The following is a 13460-nucleotide window of genomic DNA, read 5'->3' on the forward strand; positions in this document are numbered from 1 at the left end:
TATAATGAATGATGAGACTATTGGGGGTTATGTGAGGAGTACTGCTATGTAAAAATGCTCTATCCAAAATATTAATTTTGAATACAAACAGTAACAACAATACTAATTTAGATCAAGCAAAATTACATGAAGGTTCAAGAAATGTATCGATCAGGTTCTAATGGCATTCCCCTCTCAAGTACGAGTATAAAATTTCGCACAGTGTCACCTTTCTAAGTGCTGAACTACTACTGGTTGCATTACATGACTGCACAAGATATAGTCATTTGCTTATCAGTTGAGTTTCCTTGAATGCATGAATAAATATTATACAAAACTCTTCCTCCACCATGCAAACGTCGAGGACAGTTTCAACAGTTATACATACTGAGCTACAGTAGCCAACAAACTATATTTTGCATTTCAGTTTAATATTACTACAAAAATTTGTAAGTGACATCTGAATTTAATCCTTTGATCTAAGGAAACTCCAGGATAAATCTAACTGATCATTGTTTATTATTATTGTCTCAAGTGCAGGTAAGTCACATCATTTCTTGGCATAAGACAGTATGCTGTTCAACCAATCCAGCATCACTAGTGCAACAGAGCCAAACACTGTAGTATCAGGTTTTTATGTAAACATAAATACATTAAGCTCATCACATCCTCTTAAAATAAGACACTGCACAGTGCATACATGGGGGGAAAATTTTAAAAAATACATAAAAACCCTTAATAATTTTTTCATAATGCGGGGCCACAGTCATAATATATTTCTTTAAAGTCAGTATCACCACTAGACTGTTGTTTATTGACAGTGTTACATTTACACTTACACAATTATGATTTCGGCTTCAAAGTGTCATTATCAAGTGTTGCCATCTTAGGCAATTTATAACACCTAAAACACTTGACAATGGCACTTTGAAGCCGAAATCATGATTGTGTAAGTGTAAATGTAATATTGTAAACAAACAAGTCTAATGGCAATACTGACTTTAAAGAAATAAAAACCTCCCAGATTTTTCCCAGATTCCCAGTTAAAAATATGCTTTTTCCCAAATGAAAACATACTTTTTTCATGATGAAAGACGCTATATCACAGGTGAAAGTTCATTTTTTTTTCATGTTAAGTGACAATATACTTTCCCTCAGAGCTGTAAAATTCACCAATTCTTTGATTGGTAAAGGTTTTATCCACCACCAGAGAATTTCTCAGCACTCTCTGGGAAACAAAACCCAGTAAAAAACAAGGCATTTTGGAAAGATCCTTGATGCACAGCAACATGTACACCACATATTTTCATATTCTGAAAGTGTAAACACGAATTCCACCAAATACAACATGGTAGCTTCCAAAGCACTGAAATCAAGATCATGATGCACTTTTGTTTATCAATCATAGCTCTTGTCACATGATCTATTCAGCCAATGAGAGCAGATATTCAGAGCATAGGACATTTGATGAAGTCAGCCAAGTGCTACATCACTGTTAAGTAGTGTGAACACACAAATAAGAAAAGTTAATAGTTTAAATTAGTATGCATATAGTATGGCTGCAAGAAAAGCCAAGTTTTCACATACACACATCAAAAAAAGTTTTGCATCACCTCGGTTCTGAGAGCTCCAGAACCTGTACAGAAAATTTGACTAGAGATCAACGTAAACATCATTTCCACCCTTTTTATTGCTAATGAAAACCGACATTGCATCTTGTACCACCATACAGGGAGATCTTCAGAGGTGATGGTCCAGATTGCTGTACACACTGGTACCTCTAATACCCAGTAGCACGTCGTCTTGCATTGATGCATGCCTGTATTTGTCGTGGCATACTATACACAAATTCACCTAGGCACTGTAAGTCCACATTGTCCCACTCCTCAACGGCGATTTGGCGTAGATCCCTCAGAGTGGTAGGTGGGTCACATCATCCATAAACAGCCCTTTTCAATCCTTCCCAGGCCTGTTCGATAGGGTTCATGTCTGGAGAACATGCTGGCCACTCTAGTCGAACGATGTCGTAATCTTGAAGGAAGTTATTCACAAGATGTGCACGATGGGGGCGTGAATTGTCGTCCATGAAGAGGAATGCCTCGCCAATATGCTGCCAATATGGTTGCACTAGCAGTATGAGGACAGCATTCACATATTGTACAGCCCTTACGGCGCCTCCCATGACCACCAGCGGCATACGTCGGCCACACATAATGCCATCCCAAAACAGCAGGGAATCTCCATCTTGCTGCACTTGCAGAACAGTGTGTTTAAGGCATTCAGCCTGACTAAGTTGCCTCCAAACACATCTCTGATGATTGTCTGGTTGAAGGCATATGCGACACCCATTGGTGAAGAGAACATGTTGCCAACCCTGAGCAGTCCATTTGGCATGTTGTTGGGCCCATCAGTACCGCACTGCATGATGTCATGGTTGCATCGATGGACCTGGCTATGGACGTCAGGAGTGAAGTTGCGCATCATGCAGCCTATTGCGCACAGTTTGAGTCTTAACACGACGTCCTGTGGCTGCATGAAAAAAATTATTCAACATGGTGGCATTGCTGTCAGGGTTCCTCCAAGACATAATCCTTAGGTAGCAGTCATCCACTGCCATATCACTTCTACCTACGAACAATTATCATGGCTATGTGCCAGTAAGCCTAGAGACTATCATACGTACTCCTAAGTTTGCTCCAGCATCTTCTCAATCAGGATACTTCTTGAACAGCACAACAGAAACACTCCTTCTCAACAAAGTAATGTCCTCTCTGTATCATCACATAACATTGACATGTTCTCTAAATAATTTTCTGTATCAGGAGCCTGACTTTGGAACAATCTCCTTAAGAAAGCCCAAGGATTTAAATTCCTTCCAAACTTCAAAAAGGACAGTTAATCGCCCAATTTCTACCAAATAACCATCTCTTCCATATACTAAGTTTGCAGCTCACTCTCGTCAATCCCCTCTTCCTCACAACCTTTCACTCCTCCATGCTGGCAGAGTTCTTCACTTAATTTCATTCTTTCATAACAGCTACTGTCACTGTCATTTCAATTTTCTCTTTCTTGATCCATTTCGTTTCTATAATACTAAACAAGTATTGAAATGTGCTAAACCAATCTACATCACTCCTAATGCCCTTCACTATTATCACTAATAAGTGTCTATTATTATTATTATTATTATTATTATCATCATCATCATCATCATCATCATCATCATCTCTGCAGGCATACATAATAATGGTTTACTCAGTTAAAAGCAACTATATTCTATTAACCCAGAAATGCTACAACTCAACAGAACAAATGTAAATACTGTATGAAAAAAAGACAGACGGGGATAAAGCAAGGTGCTACTATTTCATGTACCTCAAGCTCACCACGCTGCATTTTGTTCATTGTATCGATGAAATTCTTCTCTCTCAATGCATGTTGAAGAGACTCATCTATATACTGTGGGTGCAAAACAAGGCAAATAGCCAACAGGTGATACATCTGATCTGTCTGTTTCTTGATCTGAAAAATGAAGTAACACATTATTTTAGTTATAGCTGGCAGTTCATACTAAAGTGGAGTAGCATAATATAAGTGTCAGTCAGTCCTCATAAACTCTTACTGCCTACCTGATCATGCTGGTAACTGGTAGACTGATACATCTGTTTTGTCCTTTGGATATACAATAAGCTTGAACTGAAAGTGCGTATAGCATCTGAATATCGTCTCATCATCATGTATGAGAATCCAACGTAATATGATGTTGAGATCTGGCATGCCGGGACATGTGCATATTGACTCTGCAGAATAGATTAATGCTGTGTTTGATACAAATTTCCTTGAAGTATATTAATGTAATAGTTATGAAAAATAACATAGTACTAATGTATAGATGTAATATATACACTTTCACAGGTAATCTCCCAATTAAATGAAGTTTAAATAAATTCTGATTAACATTCTTGTCCAACTAAGCAATGAATAATGAACTGAAGAGTGTCTGTCTTTTTCCAAGAACACAATTTTTGTTTTGTTCCACCCAAACATGCTTCACCCCAGTTGTGGCATACCCAGTGGGTTTTCCTTCTATTGTCTTGATCTTTTACATTGTGTGTGCTTTGTGGTTACCAACAGAAATCAGCCACAAGTCTAAATTAATACATGTGATCATCACTGCATCTCATTTGTCCTGAACTGTACTTTGTTTTTATTTGCCTACTAAATGTGTGTGTGTTTTTTTTTAAATATATATATTCAGATCTTCTGATCACTGGTGAATTCTAGGGCTTATTATACTGCTATGGTTTAGATACACAATTCACAACAAGATTCACCACTGATCAGGAGAAAATGTCATTTCTACACAAAAACGCATTTAGCAGGCAAATATAAACCAAGTACAGCTCAGGGCAAGACTTATACAGAAATGGTGACATGGTGTGTTAATACAGACTTGTGGTTGATTTCTCTTGGTAGTCACACAATGTGTGTGCCTCTATAAGGAAAAATCCCACTAAGGATGCCACAACTGTGGTGAAACATATTTGGGTAAAACAAAGCAAATATTACGATCTTGCAAAAATGCAGATCCCCTTTAATTCAATATTATTTTCTGCCAGCAAAGAAACAGAGCTTAAAACTGTAATATGATAATCAGTTAAAAATGCACAACAGGCATCTGCAAGGTTGGGCAAGAGGAGGCACGTGTCCCTTCCTGGAATATGGAGTATGGATTTTTTTCACTTTAGAATTCTCAAACACTCCTAAAAATGATTGTCTCTGATCATGTTCAGTTGTCAGATTGTTCATGAGAAATTATGACGTTTCCTCCACACAGCTGTGGTTTCAGTGTAGTCCTGCTGTGAAGGTGGATATGAACCTTTATAATCTTTCCTGTCACTTCCAGCCAATTCCCAGCACAACATAAAAAAGGTTGCAGTACGCTTGCACGACACTGGGTTCCAATTCCCATGAGGATATCCCTCTCCTACCTAAGCACAGCTTATCCACAAAGTAGTTTATCAGTTGTCTGTGGACAATGAAGACTGGTTGCAACTTTCTGTGACTATCTTCAGCTTTCCACGGTGGAAAGATTGCAACAGACTCCAAGGAACTCAGCCATGCCATACTGTGGGTGTATGTATGCACGTGTGTATGGGAGTACACGCGCACATCTGAGCTGCATCTATGTGCGCAAATGAATCAGTCAAATTGAGAAAATACCATTTCCAGTGCTACAACAGAGGGCAAAAACAGTGAAATTTACTGATCCGTTCCAGAAATTATAACGCTTCTCAAGAACTAAGGAGTGCAACACAGAACAACATAACAGCTAATTTGTACGTTATTTTGGAAAGGCTCCCCACATTCATGTCATTGAATGCTGGCTTTGGATTAAATTTTCAAAATTGCAATCAACACACATTTTATTCCACTTTAATGACAACTTTCAATGTTAAAAGACTGTAGCCATGAAAATAATGCATTAAATTAACTAACATGATCAGTGTTGAGATTTGTAACCTAGTTAAAACATCAAAGTTGAATAAACATATTTCAAAATTTATGTACAGTAACCCTATTTTGAGGATTATTAATAGTTAGCATTCTAGGTTATTTTGTTGATGTCCACGAGGATTTTTCTCAAAAGTTCTCCTTGTAATTCTGCTGGGTCAGCCAATATAATCACGCATATGATTGGCGGGGTTGACAGGCACAGCTGTAAAGTACGCATCCGCCAGTGCCAAGTTATGTGGTAAAACGCCTGTGGCAGATTTAAGTGACTGCAGGGACTCATCTGTCACAACCAGGTGATATTTACAGCTATCTTTACCCATTGACGAAGACCCTGCACTGTGTGGTTTTCTCCTGGACTTGCCTGTCTACCTAATGCAGTACTGTATTTGCACATTAATCAACGGATAGTTGTGTCTTTAGTGAACAAACTGATGGCATTAGGCTGCACCAAAAGTGTGGTTCACATTGGGCTTTTTCCCCCAGTCAAACCTACAAACAGTGTTCTCCTGTACGAAGATCTGAGCTTTGTACTTCCAGAGTAATATGTTGGCTAAGAGGTATACATCTCCAGTGTTTTCTTGTTTTGTGCATTTCTAGAAAAGTGAGGAACTGTGATTTATTTGAACACAATATGTGCATGTGTTGTTGAAGAAGCAAGCCAACAACAGTTAGTATTTCTGTTTCTATATTAGATTTTTCCTTGTCAGTGTCAGCAGTACTGGTATGTGGATGCTGTTGAGATTTTCATGCAAAGAAATTGGTTTGAAGCAGTTCTCCACATGAGACTGTCTGCTCCAAGTCTTTTCATCTCTGTGCAGCTCATCCACTTGAAACTGCTTACTGTAGTCAATCCCTGATCTTCCTCAGCAATTTTTACCTTCAATATCTCTCAACTACCACACTGACTATTCCCCTCATATTTCAAGATGAATCCAATCCATCTTCCTTATTCTTCTCTCCTCTCCCCCCCCCCCCCCCCCTGTATCTCTCTCTCTCTCTCTCTCTCTCTCTCTCTCTCTCTCTCTCTCTCTCTCTCTCTTTTTTTACAAACACTTACCTAATTCAAATACAATTGATTTCATTGCACACAGTGTTTCAAAAAGAGTGGCCTGATTTCAAAACTCCACATTTATTAATAAAATAGTACTACAAACATGGGATGAATTTGAAAATACTAAAAAAAATCTTTAAGATTTAGCTATGCTATTACAATGCACTGTGTCCACCAACAGAAGCATGAACAACATCTAGACAACAGACAAATTCCAGAATGAGATTTTCACTCTGCAGCAGAGTGTGCGCTGATATGAAACTTCCTGGCAGATTAAAACTGTGTGCCCGACTGAGACTCGAACTCGGGACCTTCGCCTTTCGCGGGCAAGTGCTCTACCAACTGAGCTACCGAAGCACGACTCACGCCCGGTACTCACAGCTTTACTTCTGCCAGTACCTCGTCTCCTACCTTCCAAACTTTACAGAAGCTCTCCTACGAACCATGCAGAACTAGCACTCCTGAAAGAAAGGATATTGCGGAGACATGGCCTTGCCACAGCCTGGGGGATGTTTCCAGAATGAGATTTTCACTCTGCAGCGGAGTGTGCGCTGATATGAAACTTCCTGGCAGATTAAAACTGTGTGCCCGACCGAGACTCGAACTCGGGACCTTTGCCTTTCACGGGCAAGTGCTCTACCAACTGAGCTACCGAAGCACGACTCACGCCCGGTACTCACAGCTTTACTTCTGCCAGTACCTCGTCTCCTACCTTCCAAACTTTACAGAAGCTCTCCTGCGAACCATGCAGAACTAGCACTCCTGAAAGAAAGGATATTGCGGAGACATGGCCTAGCCACAGCCTGGGGGATGTTTCCAGAATGAGATTTGCACTCTGCAGCGGAGTGTGCGCTGATATGAAACTTCCTGGCAGATTTAAAAACTGTGTGCCCGACCGAGACTCGAATTCGGGACCTTTGCCTTTCGCGGGCAAGTGCTCTACCAACTGAGCTACCGAAGCACGACTCACGCCCGGTACTCACAGCTTTACTTCTGCCAGTACCTCGTCTCCTACCTTCCAAACTTTACAGAAGCTCTCCTGCGAACCATGCAGAACTAGCACTCCTGAAAGAAAGGATATTGCAGAGACATGGCCTAGCCACAGCCTGGGGGATGTTTCCAGAATGAGATTTTCACTCTGCAGCGGAGTGTGCGCTGATATGAAACTTCCTGGCAGATTTAAAAACTGTGTGCCCGACTGAGACTCGAACTCGGGACCTTTGCCTTTCGCGGGCAAGTGCTCTACCAACTGAGCTACCGAAGCACGACTCACGCCCGGTACTCACAGCTTTACTTCTGCCAGTACCTCGTCTCCTACCTTCCAAGCTTTACAGAAGCTCTCCTGCGAACCATGCAGAACTAGCACTCCTGAAAGAAAGGATATTGCGGAGACATGGCCTAGCCACAGCCTGGGGGATGTTTCCAGAATGAGATTTGCACTCTGCAGCGGAGTGTGCGCTGATATGAAACTTCCTGGCAGGTTAAAACTGTGTGCCCGACCGAGACTCGAACTCGGGACCTTTGCCTTTCGCGGGCAAGTGCTCTACCAACTGAGCTACCGAAGCACGACTCACGCCCGGTACTCACAGCTTTACTTCTGCCAGTACCTCGTCTCCTACCTTCCAAACTTTACAGAAGCTGTCCTGCGAACCATGCAGAACTAGCACTCCTGAAAGAAAGGATATTGCGGAGACATGGCCTAGCCACAGCCTGGGGGATGTTTCCAGAATGAGATTTTCACTCTGCAGCGGAGTGTGCGCTGATCTGAAACTTCCTGGCAGATTAAAACTGTGTGCCCGACCGAGACTCGAACTCGGGACCTTTGCCTTTCGCGGGCAAGTGCTCTACCAACTGAGCTACCGAAGCACGACTCACGCCCGGTACTCACAGCTTTACTTCTGCCAGTACCTCGTCTCCTACCTTCCAAACTTTACAGAAGCTGTCCTGCGAACCATGCAGAACTAGCACTCCTGAAAGAAAGGATACTGCGGAGACATGGCCTAGCCACAGCCTGGGGGATGTTTCCAGAATGAGATTTGCACTCTGCAGCGGAGTGTGCGCTGATATGAAACTTCCTGGCAGATTAAAACTGTGTGCCCGACCGAGACTCGAACTCGGGACCTTTGCCTTTCGCGGGCAAGTGCTCTACCAACTGAGCTACCGAAGCACAACTCACGCCCGGTACTCACAGCTTTACTTCTGCCAGTACCTCGTCTCCTACCTTCCAAACTTTACAGAAGCTGTCCTGCGAACCATGCAGAACTAGCACTCCTGAAAGAAAGGATTTTGTGGAGACATGGCCTAGCCACAGCCTGGGGGATGTATCCAGAATGAGATTTTCACTCTGCAGCGGAGTGTGCGCTGATATGAAACTTCCTGGCAGATTAAAACTGTGTGCCCGACCGAGACTCGAACTCGGGACCTTTGCCTTTCGCGGGCAAGTGCTCTACCAACTGAGCTACCGAAGCACAACTCACGCCCGGTACTCACAGCTTTACTTCTGCCAGTACCTCGTCTCCTACCTTCCAAACTTTACAGAAGCTCTCCTGCGAACCATGCAGAACTAGCACTCCTGAAAGAAAGGATATTGCGGAGACATGGCCTAGCCACAGCCTGGGGGATGTTTCCAGAATGAGATTTGCACTCTGCAGCGGAGTGTGCGCTGATATGAAACTTCCTGGCAGGTTAAAACTGTGTGCCCGACCGAGACTCGATCTCGGGACCTTTGCCTTTCGCGGGCAAGTGCTCTACCAACTGAGCTACCGAAGCACGACTCACGCCCGGTACTCACAGCTTTACTTCTGCCAGTACCTCGTCTCCTACCTTCCAAACTTTACAGAAGCTCTCCTGCGAACCATGCAGAACTAGCACTCCTGAAAGAAAGGATATTGCAGAGACATGGCCTAGCCACAGCCTGGGGGATGTTTCCAGAATGAGATTTTCACTCTGCAGCGGAGTGTGCGCTGATATGAAACTTCCTGGCAGATTAAAACTGTGTGCCCGACTGAGACTCGAACTCGGGACCTTTGCCTTTTGCGGGCAAGTGCTGTACCAACTGAGCTACCGAAGCACGACTCACGCCCGGTACTCACAGCTTTACTTCTGCCAGTACCTCGTCTCCTACCTTCCAAACTTTACAGAAGCTCTCCTGCGAACCATGCAGAACTAGCACTCCTGAAAGAAAGGATATTGCGGAGACATGGCCTTGCCACAGCCTGGGGGATGTTTCCAGAATGAGATTTTCACTCTGCAGCGGAGTGTGCGCTGATATGAAACTTCCTGGCAGATTAAAACTGTGTGCCCGACCGAGACTCGAACTCGGGACCTTTGCCTTTCACGGGCAAGTGCTCTACCAACTGAGCTACCGAAGCACGACTCACGCCCGGTACTCACAGCTTTACTTCTGCCAGTACCTCGTCTCCTACCTTCCAAACTTTACAGAAGCTCTCCTGCGAACCATGCAGAACTAGCACTCCTGAAAGAAAGGATATTGCGGAGACATGGCCTAGCCACAGCCTGGGGGATGTTTCCAGAATGAGATTTGCACTCTGCAGCGGAGTGTGCGCTGATATGAAACTTCCTGGCAGATTTAAAAACTGTGTGCCCGACCGAGACTCGAACTCGGGACCTTTGCCTTTCGCGGGCAAGTGCTCTACCAACTGAGCTACCGAAGCACGACTCACGCCCGGTACTCACAGCTTTACTTCTGCCAGTACCTCGTCTCCTACCTTCCAAACTTTACAGAAGCTCTCCTGCGAACCATGCAGAACTAGCACTCCTGAAAGAAAGGATATTGCAGAGACATGGCCTAGCCACAGCCTGGGGGATGTTTCCAGAATGAGATTTTCACTCTGCAGCGGAGTGTGCGCTGATATGAAACTTCCTGGCAGATTTAAAAACTGTGTGCCCGACTGAGACTCGAACTCGGGACCTTTGCCTTTCGCGGGCAAGTGCTCTACCAACTGAGCTACCGAAGCACGACTCACGCCCGGTACTCACAGCTTTACTTCTGCCAGTACCTCGTCTCCTACCTTCCAAGCTTTACAGAAGCTCTCCTGCGAACCATGCAGAACTAGCACTCCTGAAAGAAAGGATATTGCGGAGACATGGCCTAGCCACAGCCTGGGGGATGTTTCCAGAATGAGATTTGCACTCTGCAGCGGAGTGTGCGCTGATATGAAACTTCCTGGCAGGTTAAAACTGTGTGCCCGACCGAGACTCGAACTCGGGACCTTTGCCTTTCGCGGGCAAGTGCTCTACCAACTGAGCTACCGAAGCACGACTCACGCCCGGTACTCACAGCTTTACTTCTGCCAGTACCTCGTCTCCTACCTTCCAAACTTTACAGAAGCTCTCCTGGTTCGCAGGAGAGCTTCTGTAAAGTTTGGAAGGTAGGAGACGAGGTACTGGCAGAAGTAAAGCTGTGAGTACCGGGCGTGAGTCGTGCTTCGGTAGCTCAGTTGGTAGAGCACTTGTCCGCGAAAGGCAAAGGTCCCGAGTTCGAGTCTCGGTTGGGCACACAGTTTTAATCTGCCAGGAAGTTTCAACAGACAAATCCCCACGAACTGTACATAATGCATCCGCTGTTACAGAAGTTATGGCAGCTGTTATTTTTTCACTACTTCTCTGTCACAAGGTAAAGGGTAGATGAATACCCTTTCCTTCACATACTCCCTGAAAGTTAAACATGGTAAAAAAGTATCATCTTCCATAAACTCTAGCAGAGCGTTGCTGAAGTCAACATGTTTGCTTTTATCATCCACCTGAAGAGCTTGCAGTAATTGTAGTTTGTTTGCTTTATAGACCAAAGAAAGCCTTAACACCTGCCAGACAGTCATATGATGCATTGCCAGTTCTCTGCTTGTGCAGCGAATAGATTTTCGTGGTCTCTGTTCAAACGTTTGCTGAATTCTTCCCACCATGTCATCATAAGTGCGAAGTCGACCTGGACTCTTACCTTTGTGCAAGCATCCTGTCTCTTCAAATTGGTGATACCAATGATGTATATATTTGAGTGCATGCAAATCACTGCCAACAAGCTGATGAAAAGCATGCTGCATCGAAATCACTGACTCTTTGCTAACTGAAGCATACGAAACGCCTTCTTTCTTTTGACTGGCTGCAAACTAAGGAGACGCTCTGACTGATGTCGAACAGCAATTTTCTGAAACTCTTGGCCACACCCATTCAAACAACACACATTTTCTTACTGGCACACCCCATGTTTCATAATTAATACTGTTCAAAAGCAGATTATTCTTTTTGAAACACTGTGTATGATGATGTAATTTTAGACTGTAAATCAAAAAAGTTGCATCAGTACTAATATTAATAATGATAGAAGATGTATTTTTTGTGCTCCAATGAAAAATGCACACTTTTTATCAAAATAATCTATCTTTTAAAGAATACAGAATGGGTACCAACAAACAGTACCATCTGTCAAATTTAATTCTTAGGCCACATGTTAAACTTGCCAAATCAAATTGAAAATAGCACAGGATATTATCTTTGTAGCCACTAAACAATTTTCTTTTGGTAAATATTTATCCCTGTATAACAACAACAACAACAACGCACAATGATGGAATTATCCAAATGGGACAGAAACCGGTAAATGTGACGTACATGTACAGACAAACAAATGACCACAATTTCAGAAAAGCTGGATGATTTATTCAAGAGAACGACCAAAAACTGAGCAAATAAACAGGTGTCGATCCACCTCCAGCCCTTATGTAAGCAATTATTTGGCTCAGTACTAGTTGATAGAGTTGTTGGTTATCCTCCTGAGAGATATTGTGCCAAAATCCAACCAACTGGCATGTTACAAAGTCAAAATCCTGAGCTGGTTGGAGAGCACTGCCCATAATGTTCAAAATGTTGTCAGATAGGGATACGGGCATTATCTTGCTGAAATGTAGGCCTAGAATGGCTTGCCATGAAAGGCAACAAAATGGGGCTAGAATATAATTGATGTAGCACAGTGCAATAACCGTGCTACAGATGACAACCAAGAGGATACCATTACGAAATGAAATTGCACCCCAGATCATCACGCCTGGTTGTCAGACCATATGATGGGCAACAGTCAGGTTGCTCTGTCACCACTGTCTGTGGAACCTCCAGAGACATCTCTGCTGGTCATCAGAGCTCAGTCTGAAGCAAGACTCATCACTGAAGACAATTCTGTTCAAGTCAGTGAAATTCCAGTCTGAATGTGCCTGACACTACTGCAGACAGGCTTCACAGAGATCAATGGTAGCTGGCACAAGGGGCACCATGAGCCCAGCCCCTTTTTGTGAGTGGCCTATTAATGGTCCTTGTGATCATCGAAGCACCAGTCACACGTCAGATCAATGATACCGATGAATCTGGTGCTCTGAGTGCCTCACTGGAGATTGGTCGGTCTTCTCGTTCTGTCCTCTCTCTAGGTCAGCCACTTTCTTCTTGACACTTTGTTTGGTTATGGTTCACCCATTCCTGCCAACACCATCAAATAGTGGCATTGCTACTTTCAAATGTTGAGCAGTACATTGTTTTCTCTAATTGGATTCTTTGAGTCCAACTACACATCTGCTCTCAAGTGCAGACATCTGCATGTATTGTTAACATGCCTGTCGGCATGGCATAGTTACTGTCCAACTGAGTACATAGAAATGAAATTTACAAAGACTTTACACTGTGGTATCAACATGTCCCCTGTTTACTATCCTTGCAAGCTGCATGGTGAAACTGCACACCTGCATCACACGTTCATCCACTGGCTGCCAAAGTTTACAATTTTGCATTTTTTGTCAATATCTGTAAGAATAACAATTTTTGACCAATTTATATAACTCCTTTGCGGTGCCTTTTTTTCCCTTCAGGGTGTATATTCTAATTCATAGTTCAATATCAATGTGTGTTATGT

At 43.1% G+C, this 13460-nt stretch overlaps 1 protein-coding gene and 2 non-coding genes across 3 annotated transcripts in view; all 3 read right to left on the reverse strand.

The window, feature by feature from the left end:
- LOC126252130 (eukaryotic translation initiation factor 3 subunit L) overlaps positions 1 to 13460 on the reverse strand; it is a 73633-nt gene that overhangs the window by 17241 nt on the left and 42932 nt on the right. The window contains exons 7-8 of the mRNA XM_049952995.1: positions 3609 to 3779; positions 3355 to 3501 (exon numbers count right to left, since the gene is read on the reverse strand). Of these exons, the coding sequence (XP_049808952.1) occupies positions 3355 to 3501; positions 3609 to 3779 (318 nt within the window). The remainder of the gene's footprint in view (positions 1 to 3354; positions 3502 to 3608; positions 3780 to 13460) is intronic.
- Trnas-uga (transfer RNA serine (anticodon UGA)) lies at positions 7132 to 7206 on the reverse strand. Its single transcript has one exon. It is a non-coding gene; the product is annotated as a tRNA-Ser (tRNA).
- On the reverse strand, positions 9845 to 9919 carry Trnas-uga (transfer RNA serine (anticodon UGA)). Its single transcript has one exon. It is a non-coding gene; the product is annotated as a tRNA-Ser (tRNA).

This window comes from Schistocerca nitens, chromosome 4, assembly GCF_023898315.1.
Source record: "Schistocerca nitens isolate TAMUIC-IGC-003100 chromosome 4, iqSchNite1.1, whole genome shotgun sequence".
NCBI lineage: Eukaryota > Metazoa > Arthropoda > Insecta > Orthoptera > Acrididae > Schistocerca > Schistocerca nitens.